Genomic DNA, 22,548 nt, shown 5'->3' with positions numbered 1-22,548 from the left:
TGCACAAGAAATGTTTTAATAAACCAAAAACAGAAATCTCTTTATCACGGTCCTCTTGGTTTGCAAATGACAGACAGGAACCAGGGGACCAGGGCCTGGATGGAGCCTGGAGGAAGCCCGAGACAACCGTTTGTTGCTGGGGCTCTGGGCAGTGTTTCTTGTAAATGGAAGGAAAGAGAAGACTATGAAGTGGAGGCCAGAGGGGAAGACGTAAAGGATCCCCAGGCGAGGACCGGAGTCCTGGGACAGCTCCCCGGCGGGTCCCCCTGCTTCATCCCAGGCGGCATCCTGTCATCCAGTAGGAGAGTGGCCGGCCTGTGCAGTGCAGCCTCCATTCTACCCTGCAGAGAAGAAGCACCTGGTTCTCACTCGCTGCTTAGGAGCGTCTCCACACACACGGCCCCGTTCTTAACCATCTGCCTTCCGCAGAGCAATGCCCAGACTCGCCCAGTGCTCGCCCCGGGGTCCGTGGGGCCCGTGGTTTTGCCTTTCAGTTGCCCTCCTCTCTGGTATTTGCCTCTCCTCCTGCACTCTGTATCCCTGTGAAGGGGGCGGGCGCTGTTGGACAGAGCTGGGAGTTCCTTGGGCAACCATTGACTCCCCCTCCAGGAAAGTTCAGCCCTAACAGCCTCCAGTGTCTCTTCTTTAAGGTGCTTTGAGTCAGAAAAGCACCTGCCTCCTCCCACTCTCACAGTCACCACAGTCACCTGTGGAGACAGCCATTTACACTATTCATACATACAGTTTGAAGCTCAGAAAAGTGGCCTCCCCCTGTTGGTGAGCTGACAGCCCCACATTTTTAATAGAAAATACAGGTATTGCCAGTTATGGCGACAGCCCTTAGGGCAGCCATGATATTGCTTAACTCCTCCCATGCCTGCAGCTGATTGGATCCAAGAGGAACATGTGGTCTAAGATAAACCAATCAGACTCTCCATTCCAGGAAGTAGGCCTGGGACTAGCAATGCTGGTGGTTGCCTAAGGTCTTCAGCCTTAAACTTGGGGCACCTCGTATCTGGCTCGTGGACTAAAAGCACAGAAAGCAGATCTGTGGAGTAGTGCAGCAGATGCGCCATGAGAAGCTGAAGTCTGGGTGCAACGCTCCTGGCAGCCCCCAGCTCTGTTCCAGCCTCCCCCTGAGGCCCAGCCGCACCCCCAGGGCCGGCTCCGTGAGACAGCTCGTCTGCTCAGAACACATTTCCCTGGGCTCACAGTGTTTTCTGGTAGTGCAACCAAAAGAGTTTCATCGAGGAAGCAGATACCCCAGGCCTTGTAACGGAGTTCCAAGTTTGACCTCCATCCTACACTTGTCTGGACGGCTGCCGAGGAGAGCCCATGAGTCTCCGCCCACGGCCACTCCTTGGGGATTTGCCCACTAGCTTAGCCCCGCCACGTCCTCTCACCAGTACTTCATGCCCCTTGACCCGGACACAATCTTCTTTGCGCAGCTGATGGAGGAGAGCAGGTTGGGGCTCAGCATGTCTGAAAGGGAGAACACTTGTGAGTGTTCCCAGGGACTGGGAGCGAGTCCAACATTGGCCCTCCAAGCAAGGGTCTCTGCCGCCCAGCAAAGCCTCCCTCCCAGGGGCAACCCTACGACTGTGGCTGGAGCTCAGGGGGGCTGGGACGGGGGCTGGGGGAAGGAGGGGCAGAAAGTCCTGTGTGATCAGGGGGACTCTTAAGGTGGAGGAGCCCCGGGATGTTAGAGCGTGGAGGCCAGCGAGGAGCAGAGGCTCCTGGGTCCGCTCTGACAAGGGCAGTTTGCACTTGACCATTAGCTGGAGGCAGTACCACTCAATGGTTAGAGCTGAGCCTTCAAGACCATCCGTCTGGCATTCAGTGCTAGTTCTCTCTCAGCCTCAGTGTGCTCATCTGTAAAGTGGGGGTCATCGTCTCTACTGCATGGATGGAATGAGCTATACCTGTAAGGAATGTCAGCTGCTGAGGGTGTTCTACCAAGCCTGGCTGCTCAGAGCCTTTCTGGGTTCTGCTCAAGGCCTCTGCAGAATCTCCTACCTGGGTGGGCTTTTGGGCCTCTGCTTAGTGAGGGATCTCCTGATTCTAGGAGCCATGCCTGTTGGGGCACTCCCAGGCAGTGGTGGGGAGGGAAACCTGTGAGCAGAGCCTGCGCTCCCCTCACCCCCGGCCTGGGCCCTGGGCAGACCTTGACAGTCCTCATGGCCGTCCACTCCCCCAGCCTGGGCCCTGGGCAGACCTTGACAGTCCTTGGGCCGTCCACCCCCCCAGCCTGGGCCCTGGGCAGACCTTGGCCACTCCTCTCCATCCCCCCCCCCCCCAGCCTGGGCCCTGGGTAGACCTTGGCTGCTCCTCTCCATCCCCCGCCCCAGCCTGGGCCCTGGGCAGACCTTGGCCACTCCTCTCCACCCCCCCCGCCCCAGCCTGGGCCCTGGGCAGACCTTGGCAGTCCTCGTGGCAAAAGTTTTCTGTGTGGCTGTGATAGTCGTTGCACCAGAAGTGGCTGTTGATCTGGAAGATGCCGTAGTCAGAGCTGCCATCTGCGTTTTCGTTCACCTTTGAAGTGTTGAACTTGCTTTCCACAAAAGCCAGGCACAGCCCTTAGGATGGGGAGGAGAGGGTCAGGCTCTCGTGGGGACCAAGCTCAGTGAGAACAGAGGTGGAGGAGAGAGGGAGGTGGGGAATCGGGACCAGGGAACCAGGCCCAAGGGGCTAAACGGGGCCAGAGGGCTAGTAGCGCCGGGGCCTTCTCTTGTCCCTCCATCCACCCACCCACCCATGCCTTCGGCACTTTCTAAGCACCTACTATGTGCCAGGAACTGTGCAAAGCCCAGCGAGGGACATTCAGCTGGGCCACACACAGGTGCTGCCCTCCGAGAAGGAGACGTGCACCTTCAGAGACCACAAAGCGCGATGAGGGGAGAGAGTGCTGGGGGACCGTGTGCACACGTTCTGAGCCCAGGGGAGACAGGCCTTCCACGCAGCAGGAGGGAGGCTTGGCCCCGGCTGTTCCCTGCGCCTGGAATGTCCTTTCCCACACAGCGGGATGCCAAGGTCCCTCTTGCATCCAGCGCTACCCAGTGTCACTTCCTCAGGGAGGCCTTCCCTCGTGTGTCACCTGGAATGGCATCGCCTGGCACTCTCCTTGCTGTCTTTTTCCCCATGTGTGTCACCACCAGGCAGCTCTGTGTGTGTGTGTGCGTGCACACGCATGTGCTAACTGTGGCTCGCTAATCCTGGAGTGTGAACACTGTGAGGGAAGGGACTCTAATAGGTCTGTAGCCCCAGCACCTGAAGCAGTTCCTGGTACATAGTAAGTGCTCAGTTAATAGGTGTTGAGTGACTGCCCATGTTGGGAAAGGCTTCTTGGAGGAGTGGGAGAGAAAGACGGCCCCCCCGGGCACGCCCAGGCGAGGAGGGTGGCACTCACAGTCGCTCAGGGAGTAGCCCTCAAAGCCCTCCAGCTCCTGCTCGTGCAGCACCTTGGCCAGGTCACAGCGGTGGATGATGAAGGCCTGGTTCACCACCAGGAGGCAGCTGGCCCAGGAGAGGAGTAGCGGCCCCGCCATGCGCAGAGGGAGAAGGTGCGGCTGGCGGCTTCTGGGTCTTGGCTCACAGACGTCCCGCTGAGAGCCTGGGGGAGCTGGGGAGGCCGCATCCCTCGCTCAATCAGTGCTCACCCCTTGGCTCTTTCCACTCTCTCCTCTCTCACTTGTTATTTTGTGTATAGTTTTAATACAGAAAATTTTAGACATTTAGAGAGAATCATGAATCTCCCTGTACCCATTTCCCAGATTCAACAAGCAAACGCCAAGTCCTGTATAGTGTCCTCAGTAGGTTCTCTTGCCACGGGCACTCAGCTCTGGGCAGCCTTTGGGTATGAGGCTGGGGAGTGAGGATGCCAAAGCAGGTGGTGAAAGCCATACTTTGCTGGCATCTGGAACTCGTGCCACACCGGGGCCAATCTTTTCCCAGCCCCACGTCCTCAGATGTGTGGCCCTTGGCTCTCTCCGAAGGCAAGACCCCCCCTCCCCCGGAGAAACTGGTGGGTTCCCTGGAGGTTCTCCTCTTTTGTTTCCATTCAGAAAGCAAGTAAGAGTGATCTGTTAAAAATAACCCAGGGGCAGGTGTGAAATAATAGGTTAGGCCACCACGTGCAACATCAGCATCCCATATGGTTGCTGGTTTGAGTCCCGGCTTCTCCACTTCTGATCCAACTCCCTGCTAATGCACCTGGGAAAGCAGCGGGAGTTGGCCCAAGTGCTTGGGCCCCTGCCACCCACAGGGGAGACCTGGATGAAGTTCCAGGCTCCTGGGTTCAGCCTGGCCCAGCTGTGGCTGTTGTAACCATTCAAGGAGTGAACCAACAGATGGAAGATCTCGCTCTCTCACTCTCTCTCTCTCTTTCTCTCTCTCCCTCCCCCCTCTCTCTTTTCTCTGTAACTGCCTTTTGAGTAAATAAATAAATCTTTTTTTTTTTTTTAAGAGCCTTCACTTCTACCCAGTGTGTGTAGTGAAGATCAAGGGCTCTGGATTCACACTGCCGGCTCTCAAAGGCGGTGCTGCTGTGTGACCTTGGCCATCACACTTGACCTCTGTGTGCCTCATTTGTAAAAGGAAGGTTCGCTAATACCTGCCTAGCAGAGCTGGGGTCATGGAATGACACAAATGCCCAGATCCTGGTTTCACACTCCCCACAATAATGCACACTGGGAATATGACAGGTTCCTGGGCTCGAGCAGGAAGAGGCATGAGATACGTCTGGACTATCTTGTACCAGACAGTCAAGAAGTGCTCAAAATAGGGAGTGGCACATGTCCAATGGACCTGAGAGCCAGCTCCGAGGGATGCCCAGTGGCCGGCCTGGGAGCAATATTTTTGGTCAGTTTTTTGGAGTCGTGCTGTGCAAAGCTTACATTCGGAAGTCATCTGTCCCCCAGAGTGTCCTGTGCTGTGTTTGAGGGTGCCCGTTTCTTCACGTCTTTGCCAGCACTGCTGTTACCTGTTTTTTATGATCGGAGCTTTCCTAATGGGTGCCAAGTGCTGCCACCTGGTGGCTTGGCTTTGCATTTCCCTCATGCCTTCCAATGGCTCATCTTTGAGGTGCCCATCGATGGTCTGGGCATCTTGGGAGAACATCTCTTCCCCCTGTGCACGTTTGTAACTGAGTTATTGGTCTTTTAATGGCTGAACTGTGAGAGTTCTTTGTATTTCCGGATACGAAGCCCTTATCAGGCCGTTGGCGGGGATCTTCTCCCACTCTGGGGGGTGCCTTTCACCTTGACGTTCTTCCAAGCCCAGAGTTTGGAATTTGGATGACACCCGTTCATGTCTTACGATTCTTCCTTGTGTTGCTTGTGCGTTTGGTGCCCTCTCTAATTAATGGTTTCCTGGGTAAGTGGGGGGGGGGGGTAACTTGATCATGGAAATAACTGACGGTAACAGGGGTAACCCATGGACGGTGCCGGGGCTCTGTGAGTCCATTACTGCAAGCCGACAGACAGACGAGGACAGACGGAGCGGGGTGCTCTGCCCACCGCCGAAGTGCTGCCCGAGAAACAGCCTTTCTGAAACTGCCTTAGACTGGCTTGAGCTGCTCCGTCTGAGTGGCGGGAGGCCGGGGAGTCTCCCCAGAGACGGCAAACCGAGGCTGGGAGAGACAGTGAACATTCACACGGCCCCGGGGACAGCAGGAGAGGCGAAGCCCCAGGAAGGCAGTGCTCTGGCCGGGCTGCGTGGCCTCTCGCCCCAGGGCACGGGGATGGACTAACCGACCCTGTTCTTCACCTTGACCGCTGCCCCGACAACAGAGACGGGGATACTTCTCTCTTGGGGCCCTGCAGCTTCTGCCAGGCCACCGCAGCCTCCCTGGCAGGCTCGTCCCCCCCTGGCCCCCCGGCCTCCTGCTCTGTCTCTGCAGACTCCGGCCACTGCAGCCTGAGCTTGGTGCCATTCTCTCACCTCTCCCAGTCTCCCACCCCCAGGGTTCCCAGTGTAGCAAAGAAAACGACCCCAACCCCGTGCCCAGTGCCCAGCGAAGATGCAAAGTGGAACAGACACCAGCTCCACCCTGGTTCTGCCGGTTCCCTGGGGCAACAGGGGGCTCCAGCTGTGCCACTGAGCCCCTTCCCACCCCCTTCCGCCACTTACCTCTCTCCCATCCCTCTCTGCCCCCAGGTCCCAGGCGGCCCAGGACTTCCCGTGAGGGTCTGCACAGCAAGGCGGTTGGGGTAGAAGCCTCCTCTTCCTGCCCAACAACACTGCAGCTGCACTAAGCTAACAGCTCCTGTGTTCTATGGAGGTGGGAGTGCCGGGCCACCCAAGCCTTCTGGAACCCCGGGTCTGTGACGTCATCACGTTCTTGGACTGGGCTAACTTGCACCATGCAAGCTGGCAGTCGGGTCTGAGGAAGTGGGTGGCCCATGGACCCCTGGCAGGACAGGTCAGGGCAGAGGGCACCGCTTACTCCGTCTGCCCCCTCCCTTCATTTCAGAGAGCAGGGGGCTGGGTGGGCCTGGGGGGAGCCCCTGCCCCTGTGCCGTTTTCATGCCGGTGGGCCTCGCAGGGCTCTGTCCGCAGGCAGCAGGGGATGCCCATTTGGAGTGGGCGCTCAGTGCAGTAGTTCAGCTTCTTGCAGGAAGTTCGGGCGGCACAGGTCCAGAGGCCGGGCAGCTTCACACGGTGCGGATGATACAGGGGCCGGGCCTCGGTGCAGAGGCAGTGGGGTCTGCGCTGGATTCAGCCCCAGAACTCGCTGTTTCTGAGCCCCAGATGCCCGCTTGCCCCTCCTGCACTCCTGAGGTTCAGTGAACATGGGCGGAAGCCTGAGCCGGCGCTGACACCTGCTGCCGTCATGGTCTGCATCGGGCTTGCTGCCTGACAACCATGCCCTCCCCACAGAGGCCAGAACAGCCCAGTATCGTCGTCACCAGGGGAGTCTGGGAGAAGTCCCCACCCCGTGTAGCAAAAAAACAGGTGGGAGAGAGGAAGTTTGGCGGCTGGCGGCCACCTGGTCTTCTGACAGAGACGGGCAGTGTCACGCAGAGAGGAGGCAGTGAGGGTGGCCCAGCGCATGGCGTCCTGGGATGGGAAGCCGGGGGAGCAGGGAGGGGTACTCTGCGGTGACCGCTGGGTGAGTACCGTTTGTGGCCACGATTCTCCAGGTGCCTCGACTGACTGTGAAGTGACCGCTGTAGGGTGAGAGCCGGGGCTGGAGAGGCTGCCGGAACCCAGCGCCACAGCCTGGGAATTCAGCCCCTGCAGCTCAGAACCTCACCAGGACGCGGTCCGCACCCACGCTGGGGCCCAGGGCTGAATTCTGCACGTGCAGCTCCGGGCAAGAGGACAATGCGGCCCCAGCCTCTGGGTCCAGATGTCCCCAAGTTACACCAACAGACTGGTACCTAAGTAGACTCCACCGATAACAGCTGGAAATGCAGATGGCTGGTTTTAATTTCTAAACATTTATGCATTCGTTTGTTATATTTTTACTCATTTGTTTTTTTTTTTCCCCTGTGGAAGGCAGAGAGAGAGACAGACAGACGAGAGAGCTCCATCAGCTGGTTCACTCCCCAGATGTCCACAATGGCTGGAGCTGGGAGCTGGGAAACTCTGACCAGCTCTCCCACATGGGTGGCAGGGACACAACCACCGCCTTCCCCGGGTGCACAGTAGCAGGAAGCTGGAATTGGGGGCAGAGCTGGGATTTGAACCCAGGACTCCAATGTGAGACACTGGTGTCTTTTTTTTTTGAAAGGCACAGTTAGAGAGGGAGGGAGAGAGAGACATCTTCCATCTGCTGGCTCACTCCTGAAATAGCCACAAGGATCAGGCTGAAGCCAGGAGCCAGGAGCTTCTTTCAGGGCTCCCACGTGGGTACAGGCGCCCAAGCACTTGGGCCATCCTCCACTGCTTTCCCAGAATAGTAGCAGGGAGCCAGGACCTACCCACGAGGGAGGTGCAGATGAAGTTCCTGGCTCCTGGCTTTGGTCTGGCCAGCCCTGGCCATTGTGTTTATTTGGGGAGTGAACAAGTAGATGGAAGATCTCTCTCTGCGTCTCTGCCTCTGCCTCTCCCTCTCTGTAACACTGCCTTTCAAATAAGTAAATAAATACATCTTTTTTTAAAAAAGTTTCTGCAAAATTAAAACAATTTTTTCACAAATGTTTTCTCAAACTTCATTTGCTTTCTTTTTAATAGGCAGAGTTAGAGAGAGAGAAAGGTCTTCCTTTTCCATTGGTCACCCGCAAATGGCCGCTATGGCCGATGCACTGCGCCAATCCGAAGCCAGGAGCCAGGTGCTTCCTCCTGGTCTCCCATGCAGGTGCAGGGCCCAAGCACCTGGGCCATCCTCCACTGCCTTCCCGAGCCACAGCAGAGAGCTGGACTGGAAGAGGAGCAGCCAGGACAGAATCCTGTGCCCCAGCCGGGACTAGAACCTGGGGTGCTGGCACCGCAGGCGGAGGATTAGCCTAGTGAGCTGCGGCGCCGGCCCATTTTCTTTTAAAATATTGAGTGACTGCTCAGGCGAGCAGTGAGGACATCTGCGTCCCACACTGGAGCACCTGGATCTGGCTCCTGGCTGCACCTCCACGCGTAGGGGACCTTGAGAGGCAGGGGGTGGCTCAGTGAATGGGGCCCCTGCCACCCACGGGGGAGACCTGCATGGAGTTAGTGGCTCCTGACTCCCGCCTGGCCCAGCCCTGCCATTGTGGGCAGTCAGGGAGTGAATTAGTGGATGCAAGTGCACTGTCTCTTTTTCTCGCAAGTTAATAAATTGAGAAATATCAATTAAATCAAAAAGCAAAATGGAAATTAGAATTCACGTCAGCTTTTTATATCAAAATCATTTCAATAAATCCAAACCTTTTAATTTTTGGAAAGGAACATGCCACATGTTTTATTTAAGATTGCAAATCTTTCCTCGATTTACAACTGAGGCAAAGACGGTACTCATTCACAGGCCCTTCCAGGCTCACAAACAGGAACGCAAAACCGAGAAGAAATCCTGCACTCACCGCTCCTGGAGAAAGTACTTCCCGGCGCCCGACTCACTGCATTAGGAGTCTGCGCAGAAGAGGCTAACCAGTTACCTGCCTTTTCTTCTGCTCACGGCCGCCGCCCTCGGGAGCGGCGCGGGGGCCTGACAACCCTTAGATGCAGCTGCGTTTTCTCCGTGGACACGGGCTGAGGTGTGCCGAAGCCCCTCTCTCAGCCGAGCGGGTGGATGTTGAGGGGCCGGTCGTGTTGTGCCGGAGCCTGGCACTGGACTTGCAAAGCCGAAGCACCTGTGGCCCCTAATAATTTACTCCTCTTGTGTGTGGGGTACAGAGCCTGGCAGGGGCTCCTCTTGCTGGGAAAGTATGCGTCCGGGAAGAAGTCACTATAGGAACTGTCAAAATGCTAAGGGAACATCTCCTTGGAGTTTTCAATAAAATATGAGAAAAACATGGGGCTGGCGTTGTTGCATAGCAGGCTGAGCTGTCACCTGTGATACCAGAATTCTATGTCAGAGCACAGGTTCGAGCCCCGGCTGCCCTGCTTCTGATCTAGCTGCCTGCTAACGCCCCTGGGAAGGCAGCAGAAGACGGCTCCCTGCACCCACGGGGGAGCCCGGGCTGAGGTCCTGGCTCAGCCGCAGCTGCTGCAGGCACTGGGGGAGTGAACCGGCAAATGAAGGATCTCTCTCTGTCTGTCTCTGTCTCTCTGCCTCTCAGATAAATAGAAACAAAATGAGCTCAGTGAGCGGGCCTGGGCAGTGGGCGGATCGGCTGCTGTGCCCCTGGGCCACGCCTCTGCCTGGCTGTGCTTGTCGGTGGGTCTGCTGTGTGTCTGCCCAGAGCAAGCAGCTGGCCGCGGCACCACACACTCCCGTGGCCCCTGCGCCTGCCTGCCACCTGAGGAGGTCCCTTTAGTTTCTCCTGTATCTTCTGCTTAGGGCGTTGCACTGCCTTTTTTTTTTTTTTTTTTTTTTTTGACAGGGAGAGTTAGTGAGAGAGAGACAGAGAGAAAGGTCTTCCTTCTGTTGGTTCACCCTCTAATTGGCCACTACCAAAGCCAGGAGCCAGGTGCTTCCTCCTGGTCTCCCATGCGGGTGCAGGGCCCAGCACCTGGGCCATCCTCCACTGCCTTCCCGGGCCACAGTAGAGAGCTGGACTGGAAGAGGAGCAACCAGGACAGAATCCGGCGCCCCGATCGGGACTAGAACCCGGTGTGCCGGTGCCGCAGGCGGAAAATTAGCCAAGTGAGCCGCGGTGCCGGCCGCTGCTTTTTGACCTCATTTCGAATGGAAAAACCGATCGTGGCACATTCACACACTGGAATCCGGTTCCTGGAGGGAAGGGCGTGGTCGGATAGCACACGGACACCAGGCCTGGATTCCAAAGTGGCGATGCCGAGTAAGAGAAGCCAAAGAAGGGCTTGTTCAGGTGAGTCCTCGCGCAGAAAATGCAAACAGGCCTGGGACGACAGGAGCAGACCGGCAGGTGCTGGGGAACGAGTTAGGGAGGGGCAGAAGGAGGGCTCCGCCCAGGGCACAGGATGATGGGTACGTGTGCTCCTGTCAAGTGGCCCCAAACTGTTCCATCATACGTGCAGCCGATCATATATCAGTTCTTCAGAAAAGGTGCTTGAATATCAGAGAATTGCTATTGTCATTCAAAATATGTTTTGTGAAAAGGCCGCTTGGGGTCTGGCATGGTTGAAACCCCTCCTCACACTGGTTGGGTAGGCTCAGAAGTGGGTATGTGGGGCTGGCTCTGTGGCTCAGTGAGCTAAGCCACTGCCTGTGGCACCAGCAACCCTTATGAGCACCCGTTCGAATCCCTGGTGCTCCACTTCTGGTCTGGCTCCCTGTCGATGTGCCTGGGAAAGCAGGGGAGGATGGCCCAAGTGCTTGGGCCCCTGCTTGGCTCTGGCTTGGCCCAGCCTTGGTCATTGCAGGCATTTGGGGACTGAACCAAGGAATGGAAGATCTATTTCTGTCTCTGTCACTGTGACTCTGCCTTTCAAATAAACAAATCTTAAAAAAAAAATTTGTGTATGTGTTGGGGTCTCCACTTCCTCCACCTTCTGGTCCACAAGCTCATTGCTTGCAGTTTTTACAGTAGCCACTAGAGGGAAGCAGTGACCCACGCACAGGGCCTGGCTTCAACACAGAATTCCCCGCTCTAGCTCCCTAGCCCAGGAGGTGGCATTAGTACCCCATCACACTCAGTGTAGAGCTGAGAATTGGACCGTGGGCTCCCAGATGGCTCCCGACCCTGCCTTGTGGGTCCCTCCACACCAGGGGACCGCCTTGTGACAGCTGAGAGGCTGTCCTGACCTCCGTGGGCGGCACAGAGTGGGCAGGGAGTGGCTGGCGTGATTCTCAAGGAACCTTTGGAAGGCCTCCCAGCTCGCCCGAAACCCCGTGGTTAGAAAGCAAAATGGAGTTCCACCACTGGATGCTGCGGTCTTCCAGGTGTGGCCCCCAGGGCTGCGCGCCCCTGAAAAAGTGAGACCCTGGAAAGGGGAGAAGGCCTAGCTGGGGGTGGGGGAGGATGGTGCAGTACCCTGGGCCGCCACAGAGGAGGCCGCCGTCGCAGGAGAGGCACCGTGCCCAGGCTGTGCACACGGCCTCAATGCCCTGCAGAGAGGTGAGGGAACGCGCCTGCACGCGGGGCTTTGAATCCAGGCATGAGCCGCCGTGTGGGCGTGGCCACCACGCTGCACCACTCAGCCTGAACTGCCCTCCTCTGTCGCTCAGGCGTAGCTCCTGTGACAAACTGCTTGGCCTGGGCAGCCGACGGTGGGTAGCTCTGTTTTGCCTCCTGGCGATAAAGCTTGTGGTTCAAGTGAACGGGAGGCACCCGAGGTGGCCGAGGCGTCCCTCCCCGCTGCCCGCAGTCTGTTGAGCGGTTACGATGTGTGAGGCTCTGTGCTCACGTTGCTGTTTTCCTGGTGGAGGTGTTAGAAGGGCAGGTGGGCAGAGGCCGGGAGAAGGAGCTGAGGGGCAGGGGACGCTGGTTTGCAGCCCCGCTGGAGTCTAGCAGGGCACTGAGCGCGAGTCCCCAGGCATCAGACAAGGGCAAAGCTTCCTGGTGAGCACACGACGCCCGGCTTCTCTGTCCCCTAGGGCTGGGACCGGCCCACCTGGGCTCACGCAGTCTGATCCCCCAGCCAAGGGGCCCCTGGGAGGTGGCCTCTTCTGCCTTACACTCTTGTGGGGGAGGGGGGTTGGTGCAAGCAGCTCGTGGGTGAGGACCAAGAAGGAGGCGAGAGTTCACCAGGTGCCCCCAGAGCCCTGTGGCCCCCGGCTTCATTTTCCTGGGCAGAGGATGGGGCTTGGCTAAGGGCACACTGGCAGTGAGCAGGATCATCGCATGTCCATTGAGTGTTCACATTTCCAGTTGTTCTGCATCAAAGAGCATTTTAATGGCAAGAATAAATCAAGATCCAAATAAGATATTCACGTTATAACTTGTTGCTGTTTCAAATCTCTTTTTAAAAAAGATTTTATTTATTTGAAAGGCAGAGAGAGAAAAAGAGAAAGAGAGAGAGGCCGGCGCCATGGCTCAATAGGCTAATCCTCCGCCTTGCAGCGCCGGCATTCTGTCCCGGTTGCCCCTCTTCCAGGCCAGCTCTCTGCTGTGGCCTGGGAGTGCAGTGGAGGATGGCCCAGGTCCTTGGGCCCTGCACCCCATGGGAGACCAGGATAAGTATCTGGCTCCTGCCTTCGGATCAGCACGATGCGCCGGCCGCAGCGCGCCAGCCGCGGCGGCCATTGGAGGGTGAACCAACGGCAAAAGGAAGACCTTCCTCTCTGTCTCTCTCTCTCACTGTCCACTCTGCCTGTCAAAAAAGAAAAAAAAGAAAGAGAGAGAGAGAGAGAGAGAGAGAGAGAGAGATTCCATCTACTGGTTTACTCCCCAACAGCCACGGTGGTTAGGTCTGCTCCAGGCCGAAGCCAGGAGCCCAGATCACCATCCACCGGGTCTCCCACGCGGACGCAGGGGCCCGGGCGCTTGGGCCATCTTCCACGGCTTTCCCAGGCGCGTTAGCAGGTTGCTGGGTGGGAAGCGGAGCCGCCGCGACTCGAGCCAGGGCTCTGACGTGGTGCTGCGGCTTGGCTCGCTGTGCCCCACGCTGTGCCCTCGCCTCTCTGAATCCAGACCCCTCCTCCCGCTTCTCTCTCCCTGCAGCTGTTCACCGAGGACGCCACGCGTGTGCCCTGCAGATTCCAGTCGGCATCCTGACGATCGCGAACCCATGATGCGGTTAGCTCGCTCTCTGCTGTCTTCACTCTCTGTAACTGACAGCTGGACCTAGAAGCCTGATCAGATGGCAATGCGAGGGTTCAGAAGTAGGCATCCCATTCTCCCATCCAGGCACGTGTTGTCTAGCGGCCTCCTCTTTGTGACAGTGGCAGCTGCTGGTGCCCAGTGCCTCCACCCGCTGCCTCACTGCGGGCCAGAAGTCAGGGAGCTGGGATCGCCGTCACTCCACCTGTGCTGGCAACTGATTGGTCCTGTGACGAGGAGCCCCGCCCAGGCTGCTGCGCCTCGCCTCATCAGTGCCGGGAGCACTCTGGGTACAAGGGGCGGGCCCCACCTCCGTGGGGTCAGAGGGGCTGGGGACTGTCGCCTGCAGCACTGTCTGGCCGAGCCCCACTCAGCCCACAGGGTCACGGCCGATAATGCCAAGGGGTTGATAAGGCCCGGAAGCAGGCGTCTTAAACAGCACCAGGACTGACGCCCGGGCAGGGCCTCATCTGGGCTTGCACGGGCGGCGCAGGCCACGGGCAAACGCTCCCAGGAGCGTGTCTGACGCCATCACCCCGCACAGGGCCTGTCACTCAGGAGCCAGTGCGTGAGGGCGCTGCGGTTTCTGGATGCCCGGGCGCTGAACAGGCTGCTCCCGGCCCTGACCACTGGGCGATGCTGTGGGCACGGGCCCTGCTGCAGATTCCAGGAAGCCACCAAGGCTGCCAGGCCCCCGGATGGGAGCAAGGGTATGGGTGGGGCATGAGCGGGAGGGGAAGGCAAGTAGCAGGGCTCACTCCAGGAAAGCAACTGGGCCTAGCAAGAGGCAAACCGTAGAACCCAAGATCCCTCTGGGAAGACGGCGGGGTGGGGCGGGTCGCTAGCAGGTGGCAAGGTCCCTCTGCTGAGCTGGGTCAGAGACAGAGCTTCAGCTGCAAGATAGAGCAGGCCAGGGCCCTAGCCCTCACACCGGCAGATGCAAGGATCACGAGAAGACACCCTGTGTGTTCATTGGGATTCAGTTGCCTTGGAAGGAGTGGAAAGCCCCAAATACCATTGGCTTACATAGGTTAGAAGCCAATTTGCCCGTCATGCCAAGATGTCCCGAGGGAGTCAGTGCAAGCTGACAGGGTGCTCTGCGGTCCGAGGGACAGGACAGCGTGGGCCCAGGCTCCCTGTCTTGACACGGCGTCTGCCCTATGCTACAGTAGCGCCTGGACCTCGGCTTTTCCAGTCCATGTTCCAGGGAGCAGGGCAGAGCCCGGGAGAGAAAAGAGCGCTCTCCTGTCCTTGGGGCGATTCCCAGAACACAGGGGCCACTTTGCTTGCCTGCTGGGGCCACACCTAGCTGCAAGGGAGGATGAGAATGGATCTTCAGGACACACGTCCGTGGGCCCTGCTCGAAATCTGAGTGGGTGACTGAGTGCTGAGACAGCACCCTTCCAAGGACTGCAGTTAGGACACCAGGCACAGGTCACCCGGGAGCCCACGGCTCAGGCCAGGCTGCTGGGCTGTGGCTGTTCGCATCCCTGCTGCCCTCGGTTGTGGGGCGGGGGCAGGATGGGGGCCACATGACTTCAGGTGGCCGGGGGGGGGGAGGGAGAGGGGAACGAGAGCTGCAGGGCCTGGCCCCAGGACCAGCTCCTGCAGCACCAGGGGCATTCTTCAGTATGACGTCAGCCCAGGCAGACGCCTGCACGGTGAGAAGGCAGGACAGGTCTGCTCCATTGTCAAGGACAGGCACGGATTCAGCTGGGACAGCATCCTGGGGATGACGGGGTCAGGGTCGCAGGCCATCTCGGGAGCAGCGAAGCCTTTTATCTTCGCTTGAAGAGAATGGCTTTATTGTTACGTGAGAAGAACATGGGCACAGAAACGCTCACAAATCGTAAGTGCACAGCTTCGTGGAGGGGAGGTTTTTACAGAAATGAATACGCCCAAGAAACAGGACGCTTCCGGAGCACCCGGAGCGCCCCCTAGAGGGCTGGGCGGGCAGCAGGGGCCTTGAGAGACAAGGCTGACACCAGGGTGGTCCTTTCTGTCCACCACAAGCCAGGAAGACTTCCTGATGCAGCCGGGGCCCAAGTGGAGAGCACAGGCACGCACAGCAGAGATTCTGAGCCGAAGCCACAGCGCCCACCGGGGCCCAGGGGCTGTGGGTGAGCTTGGGTGGAGCTGCAAGAAGCTGGCTGGGTTTTGTGCATGAGAAAGAGGCCACCTTTGACTGTTCGGGGGCAGCTCCCGCCCCAGTGGGGCAGGAAAGAACAGGTCGTCAAAGGGAAGCAGATGGTGTTTACAAAGCACTCAGCGCCCACTTCCTCCGGGGCGAGATGTCTCCACGATTCTTAGTGACTTAGTGAGAACTGAGGGCTCCCTGCTGGGGGCGGGAAGAGGTGGGCCGCTCCAAGGCAGTTATGGGGACCGCCTGAAGGGCACAGGACCCCGGGGTGGCGTCAGGCCGAGCCTGCCCTGGGCTCCTGAGTCTGCCAGCAGAGGACGCGAGGACGCGAGGACTTCCCATGCCTGGGCAGGGGTTGGCACCGCTCAGCTGCTCAGCATGGGGCACTCGTGTCCCTCGTTGTGCACGCGCCTGGGACAGCAGCAGGGGCTCAGTTGTGTTCAGTGAATGGGTGATGGGCTGATGACTTTTTAAAAGATATATTGATTTTATATTTATTTGAAAAGCCAAGTTAGAGACAGAGGGAGATTTTCCATCTCCCCAAATGGCCATAATGGCCAAGGCCGAAACCAGGAGCCTGGAACTCCTTCTGGGTCTCCCAGGTGGATGGCAGGCTAGGCCATCTTCCACTGCCTTCCTAAGTGCATTAGCAGGGAGCTGGATCAGAAGCGGAGCAGCCGGGACTTGAACCTGTGTTCATGTGGGATGCTGGCAGTGCAGGCGGCGGCTTTACTTGCTACACTGTAGCACTGGCCCCAGGATTAACCATTTTAAAGGGAACGAGCTGGTAGTGATGAGTAGACTCACAATGTTGTACAACCGCCACTTCTGCCGCCACGCCCAAAGCCACCTTGCACCCTTACGTGGTAGCTCCTGTTCCCTTCTGGGCGACGGCCAATCTGCCTTGGGTCTCTCTCTGGATTCGCCTGCTCTGCAGAATTCATAGCGCGTGGATTCTTGCACTCGGCGTCATGTTTCCGAGGTGCATCCCTGTTGTAGCTTGGATCCCACTCAAGTGTGTCCTGGGACTTGACTGTCCCTTGCATGGGCAAACCACACTCGGACGAGGAGGTCACCCACCAGAGGGCGTGTGGGCTGCCGTGGATCCTGCTGCCGTGGGCTTTTGCGTTTCTGTGTACCCCCACCCCCTCCCTCCCCCCGTTCTATCGCCCAGGTTGCCAGAGCTCACTCCAAGCCTCCTTAATGCCCGTCCGCTCCCTCCTCCACGTGGTTGTAAGACTGATCGTTTTCTTTTTCAAAAATAGAATTTTCCTTCTTACTATAGGATTTAGACATTGTCCCTGTCAATTAAAAAAAATATGGGAAAGATTTGCTTTATTTTTACACCAGGGGATGTAAATGCCAGACTGATCGTGTGCCAGGCTCCGGGGCAGGGAGAAAGGGCCCAGTATCCTCGCTGCCTCCCCAGGCCCGGCTCCCGGCCACACAGCCTCTGAGCCCTGCAGATGCTGTTCCTGGAGGGAGTGCCCTTCCTGCCCTTCTCCCCTGATCTGTCCTACTGAGCTTTTCTCGTTCAGCTCTCTCTGTCTTTGTCACCTAGCATGTCACACACATGACATGGGCTCTCCGTGCCCAGAGCGGGTTCTGCTGCTTGACTATAAAGCACCATCGGTCTTCACCTCTCACCTCTCCATGGCCTCCCCCCAGGGCTGAGCTAACCAGGGAGCCACCGACTCCCCTGAGCGTGGCGTCTTGCTCTGACACCCTGTCGTGATGGCTGCCAGCAAGGCTGGCGCACACATGGGCAGTGCAGAAGGATCTCGTTCTTCCTCCTCCCATCCTCCAGCCTTGTGCTCTCTGCTTGGAAAGCCAGATGCCTTGGCGTTTAATTACAGGCTGCCGTTGGAAGCACAGAATGTCAGAGCTGGAGAGGAAGGACCTTGTTATAAATAGCAGTAGCCAGCATTTAGTGAGCACTTACTCTGTGCCAGGCTGCTTCCAGGCAGTACCTCGCTTAACCTTCCCCACCGCGCTGGGAGGCCAGCACTGCTGTCTGCACCCTCTAGGGAGGGAAACTGAGGCTGGGGGAGGGGTGGGGCTACTGGGCGTGTCCCAGACTCTGAGGAGCGGGGCGCCGTGGCACAAAACCATAGCTGTGTTCAAACACTGCACCCTGCACTGCCCCAGGCATGCACACAGGAGCCCGAAGCCAGACAGCCTGACGGGGTCGGGGTCTCCTCTGCCGCAGACCGCACGGAGCCACTGAGCCAGACAGCAGTCTGCCCACCCCCTTGTCCCTGTGAGTAGCACGGGGAGACCAGGCACGGACCTGGGCCCTGCAGTCCACAGGAAGCACGGGGCGGGGGAGGGCCGGCTGCAGCCCATCTGGCCCTCGGCCTGTCTTTGTAAATAAAGCTTTACTGCTTTGGGGCTGACGCTGTGGTGCAGTGGGTTAAAGCCCTGGCCTGTAGTGCTGGCATCCCATACGGGCACTGGTTCTCATCCTGGTTGCTCCTCTTTCAATCCTGCTCTCTGCTATGGCCTGGGAAAGCTGTGGAGGATGGCCCAACTCCTTGGACCCCTGCACCTGCATGGGAGACCCGGAAGAAACTCTGGCTCCTGGCTTCAGATCGGCGCAGCTCACAGCTCCGGCCATTGCAGCCATCTGGGGAGTGAACCAATGGATGGAAGACCTCTCTCTCTCTCTCTCTCTCTCGGTCTCTACTCTGTGTAACTCTGACTTAAAAAAAAAAAAAAAGCTTTACTGCTGAGCGTTCCCTTGGTTAAGGGGTGAGGCAAAGCCCAGAGAGGGTGTTTGATTTGTCTGGGGTCACACAGCCAACCAGAGGCGGAGGCAGGAACAGATAGATCCCAGATCTCTGAAGTCTGGATATTCTCTGAAACATAAATCAGGGGGTGGGGGAGACCCCGAGACTTGTCTCCTATGGCTTTGGGGAAAGTCCTGGGGAGGGGGGCCTCCTCTGCCACCCGCAGAGTGATGGCCAACCCTGCAGTGTCACGGGGCCACCCCATGGGTCTCGATTCTGCCCCATGTGCAGTGACGTGTCGTTACCTCGTCCTCTGCCCGGTGGAGATGCCAGACCACTGGGATGGGAGTTGGGCAGGGGCAACCTATGCCTGTTCCAGGGAGCGCATGCCAAATGAACCAGTAAACAATTTCCTTGGCCAGCGCCATGGCTCACTAGGCTAATCCTCCGCCTTGCGGCGCCGGCACACCAGGTTCTAGTCCCGGTTGGGGCGCCGGATTCTGTCCCGGTTGCCCCTCTTCCAGGCCAGCTCTCTGCTGTGGCCAGGGAGTGCAGTGGAGGATGGCCCAAGTGCTTGGGCACTGCACCCGCATGGGAGACCAGGAGAAGCACCTGGCTCCTGCCATTGGATCAGCGCGGTGCGCCGGCCGCAGCGCGCTGGCTGCGGCGGCCACTGGAGGGTGAACCAATGGCAAAAGGAAGACCTTTCTCTCTCTCTCTCACTGTCCACTCTGCCTGTCAAAAAAAAAATTTCAATCCACTTCAGAAAGAAGCCACATTCAAGGGCTCCTGGGCCCCCCTGAAGCAGGCTGTCATACGAGGGGCGTGTCTGTGCCTTTCCCTGGGGACTGGGGCTGGGACTGGTTCACAGATGACTATGTAAACAAGACCATTCTTATCTCTTCCTTTATTAACCTTGCTTAAAATAGGAGCCGTTTAAAAAACCTGCAGACCGGAGACATTTTAGTTCCAAGAAGCCGGCCCAGCAAGGGATGCTAATGTGGGAAGGGGGCTTCTCACTGACCCTGGGTGACCCTGGCGTGGCTGGAGAGCCACCGGGTGCTCCCGAGACAGCTGCAGGGCCTGGGACTCATAGCCCCGGGGTGGCCGCAGCTCCTGGGCAGCCAGACTGCCCAGATGGCCCCTGCAGAGCCGAGAGACGCAGACCTGTCGCGGAGGGAGAGGTAAAAATAGGCCCGTGGGTGGCAGCTGGGCCCAGAGGCAGCGGCTGCCTTGTGCCGGGAGCAGGAGAGGCCGCCCGGTTGACGGAAGCTTCCTTGGGTTCCTAAGGCTTGGGAGGGTCCTTCCCTACCCCCATACACACCCACGCCCACACACTCCAAGTGCTGGAAGGAGTCTGGGCGTGGTTGTTAGGCAGCCAAGGGCTTGAATGCAGGCTGTGCCCATCACCAGCTCTGTAATCCGTTTCTCCCCCGAGGCCTCCATGTTCTCATCTCTCTAGTGGAGTTAGAGTTTTCCCACCAGGATCACTGGGTCTCACTGCGCATCCTCACCCCTCACCGCTCTCCCCTCTAACCAGCCGCTCACCTCCAAGTAGCCTCCCTGGAAGCAGCTGCAGTCCCCTGGGGAGGTCCAGCGGTGCCCCCCCCCCCCCCCGGGAGCCTTACATGGCCAACGCCTTGCCCACTACCTCCTGACACGTTCAAGGTCAGAGCCACCAGCCAAGCTGTTTCCAGGTTCCTGGTCCTCAGAGAGGGTGTGAGATAGTAAAAACCGACTCCATTTGGGGGCTGTCTGTGATATGCATCAAACTGGTGCTGGGACCAGTGGCTGCAGGCAGGTCAGAAGGGAGAAGCAGGAGCGGGGAGCACTGGGCAGGGAGCAGCCGGCTGGGTTCGGGCCAGGCAGGCCCCCTCTCCTGACGCAGGGCCCGAATATGCAGACACAGGTCAGCTCATACACGACCTAAACTTAGAACTCGGACTTGAAACCTGCAACAGAACAGCCCAAGGGCCCACCACCAACAGCCCTGGTGGCAACCAGCCCCAAGTGGCCAGGACTTTCTCAGTAACTGACAGCTTCCCCAAATTTGCCCCCACCCCGGGGCAGCCGGACCTGCTCCCCTCACCCATCACACGATGCCCCTCCTCTCCGTCTCAGTCTCGGGCTCCAAACCTTCCCTTCACCCACTGGGATGCTTCCCACTCCTGCGCCCGCCTGTGCGTCTCCGCGGCGGCCAGTGACTCCCTGGCCCTAGCAAGCTCTGAATAAATAGCTCCACCTCCTGGCCTCTCTCCCAGGTGTGCATCCGTTGGCAATGATGGAAGTAGGGTGGGTGGGTGGGTGGGGGTGTGGAATAATTAAGAGCTGGCTCTGCGGCTCCATGAGCCGTGCAGACCCGGGGACTCTGCGCCTTTTCCTCGTGTCTAGGGCACAGGCCAGCCCAGATGCCAGGGCTGGTGCGAATTCAGTGAGGGGACACTCTTCACGCACTGATTATACGACGGGGCTTACGTAAGGGAAGGCTGGGCGCGATTTTGGTGCAGGAGCTAAGACACAGCCCCAGCACAGCACGTCTGGCAGGGTGCCTGGTTCAAAGGCCGACTCGACTTCGGGCTCTGCCTTCCTGCTGGTGTGCACCCTGGGAGGCAGCAGGTGGTGCCTGGAGTACTTGGACCTCTGCCACCCCCGCGGGAGACCCACACTGAGTTCCCAGCTCCTGGCTTCAGCTTGGCTCGGCCCTGGCTGTCAGGGGCATTCGGAAGAGCGAACCGGCAGATGGAAGATCTCTCTCTTTGTCTTGTCTCTCTGCCTTTCAAATACATAACGTTGTTTTAAAAAAGATTTTTTTTTTTACTTATTTATTTGAGAGGTAGAGTTACAGAGAGAGAGAGAGAGAGAGAGAGAGAGAGAGAGAGAGGGAGAGAGGTCTTCCATCTACTGGTTCATTCCCCAAATGTCTGCAATGGCCGGAGCTGGGCTGATCTGAAGCCAGCAGCTAGGAGCTTCTTCTGGGTCTCCTATGTGGGTGCAGGGGCCATGGCAGAGAGCTGGATTGGAAGAGGAGCAGCCGAGACACAAACCAGCACCCATATGGGATGCCAGTGCCGCAGGCAGAGGCTTAGCCCACTACACCACAGCACCTGCCCCTAAAGATTTTTGTTTTTAACATGAGGGAAAAGCTAGACATCACATCAGCCTCACGACAACCTGTTGGAGCAGACAGGCCTCTCCCTGTGCTCACCACGCCCACCCCCATCCTTTGCAGTAGGCACCTGCACTTTGGCCAGATGGAATCAAGGCCATGGGCTCCAAGCCCAGGCTATATCAGAGGTTCAGGGGTTGGTCTCAGAGAAGGAGGGGGAAGGGACATAGTCAAGCATTTCTCTATAGAAATCCAGCCGACTAAGTGAGGGCAATGGCCAGGCCTGACAGCCGCTGCTCCCTGTTTCCCCCTGGCTCCGAGGGGCGGTCACGCTCCTGCCCAGAAGGCTCTGAGCAACTTTGGCCAAGGAGGGGCCGAGGAGGAGCCAGCAGCTTCCTTCCATCCAGGCCTGTGCCGCAGTCTCTTCATCCTTAAGGTGAGAATTTGGTGGGCGTTTGGACAGGTGGTTAAGATGCTGGTTAAGACACCCACGTCCCATGTTGGAGTGCCTGGGTTTGCAGCCTGACTCCGGCTCCTGGCTCCAGCTTCCTGCTACCGCAGACGCTGGGAGGCAGTGGTGATGGTCCAAGCGGATGGGTCCCTGCACTCCTGTAGGAGACCCGGAGTGAGTGTCTGGCTCCTGGCTTTGGCCTGGCCCAGTCTCAGCTGTCGAGGGCATTTAAGAAGTGGACCAGCAGACAGAAGAGTGCTCTCTCTCTCTCTCTCTTTCCTTTCCTTTCCTATCAAATAAGTAAATAAAAAAATTTTAAAGAATTTTAGGGACCGGCATTGGTGCAGCAGGTTAAAGCCCTGGCCTGAAGCGTCGGCATCCATACGGGCGCCGGTTCTAGCCCTGGCTGCTCCACTTCCTATCCAGCTCTCTGCTGTGGCCTGGGTTAGCAGTGGAAGATGGCTCAAGTCTTTGGGCCCTTGCACCCACGTGGGAGACCCGGAGGAAGCTCCTGGCTCCTGGTTTCGGATCAGCTCAGCTCCAGCCATTGTGTCCAACTGGGGAGTGAACCAGCAGATGGAAGACCTCTCTCTGTGTCTCTACCTCTCTCTGTAACTCTTTCAAATAAATAAAATAAATATTTAAAAAATTTAAAAAAAGAATTTTAATAGCTTACCAAGACACACAGCACGGGCTAGTGTTCCAGTACTGGTGGGTTTGGGACTAGAACACCCAATGCTGGGTCCTTTATAAAACATAAGAACCGACTCCTCACAGTTCCAGGGCTAGTGCCTGGCAGGGCCGTCTGGCTGCCTTAACAGGTAGAAGCCATCACACAGCAGAAAGGAACGCGAGAGGGAGAGAGA

At 58.0% G+C, this 22,548-nt stretch overlaps 1 protein-coding gene across 2 annotated transcripts; it reads right to left on the bottom strand.

The window, feature by feature from the left end:
• On the bottom strand, window positions 1-6,323 carry LYZL6 (lysozyme like 6). 2 transcript variants are annotated; one of them, XM_008271637.4, is made up of 5 exons: window positions 6,127-6,323; window positions 3,407-3,687; window positions 2,418-2,576; window positions 1,404-1,482; window positions 1-341 (listed from the first exon to the last, which is right to left on the bottom strand). In XM_008271637.4, the coding sequence occupies exons 2-5, from the start codon at window positions 3,543-3,545 to the stop codon at window positions 272-274; spliced, it is 447 nt and encodes a 148-aa protein (XP_008269859.2). In that variant the 5' UTR covers window positions 3,546-3,687; window positions 6,127-6,323; the 3' UTR covers window positions 1-271. The 2 variants fall into 2 exon arrangements, with proteins under 2 accessions (XP_008269859.2, XP_002719496.2); XM_002719450.5 differs by having other exon boundaries at window positions 3,407-3,619; window positions 6,127-6,321.
• Between the last annotated feature and the right edge of the window lie 16,225 nt (window positions 6,324-22,548).

Source organism: Oryctolagus cuniculus, chromosome 17 (assembly GCF_964237555.1).
Source record: "Oryctolagus cuniculus chromosome 17, mOryCun1.1, whole genome shotgun sequence".
In the NCBI taxonomy this organism is placed as follows: Eukaryota; Metazoa; Chordata; class Mammalia; order Lagomorpha; family Leporidae; genus Oryctolagus; species Oryctolagus cuniculus.
This window is presented reverse-complemented; position numbering and strand designations above follow the sequence as displayed.

Coding starts and splice junctions, on each gene's coding strand:
- LYZL6 (XM_008271637.4), bottom strand. CDS start 3,545: ATGGCGGGGCCGCTACTCCTCTCCTGGGCCAGCTGCCTCCTGGTGGTG. Junction 2,577..3,406: donor GGGCTACTCCCTGAGCGACT/GTGAGTGCCACC, acceptor CCCCATCCTAAG/GGCTGTGCCTGGCTTTTGTG. Junction 342..1,403: donor TCAAGGGGCATGAAGTACTG/GTGAGAGGACGT, acceptor TCTTCTCTGCAG/GGTAGAATGGAGGCTGCACT.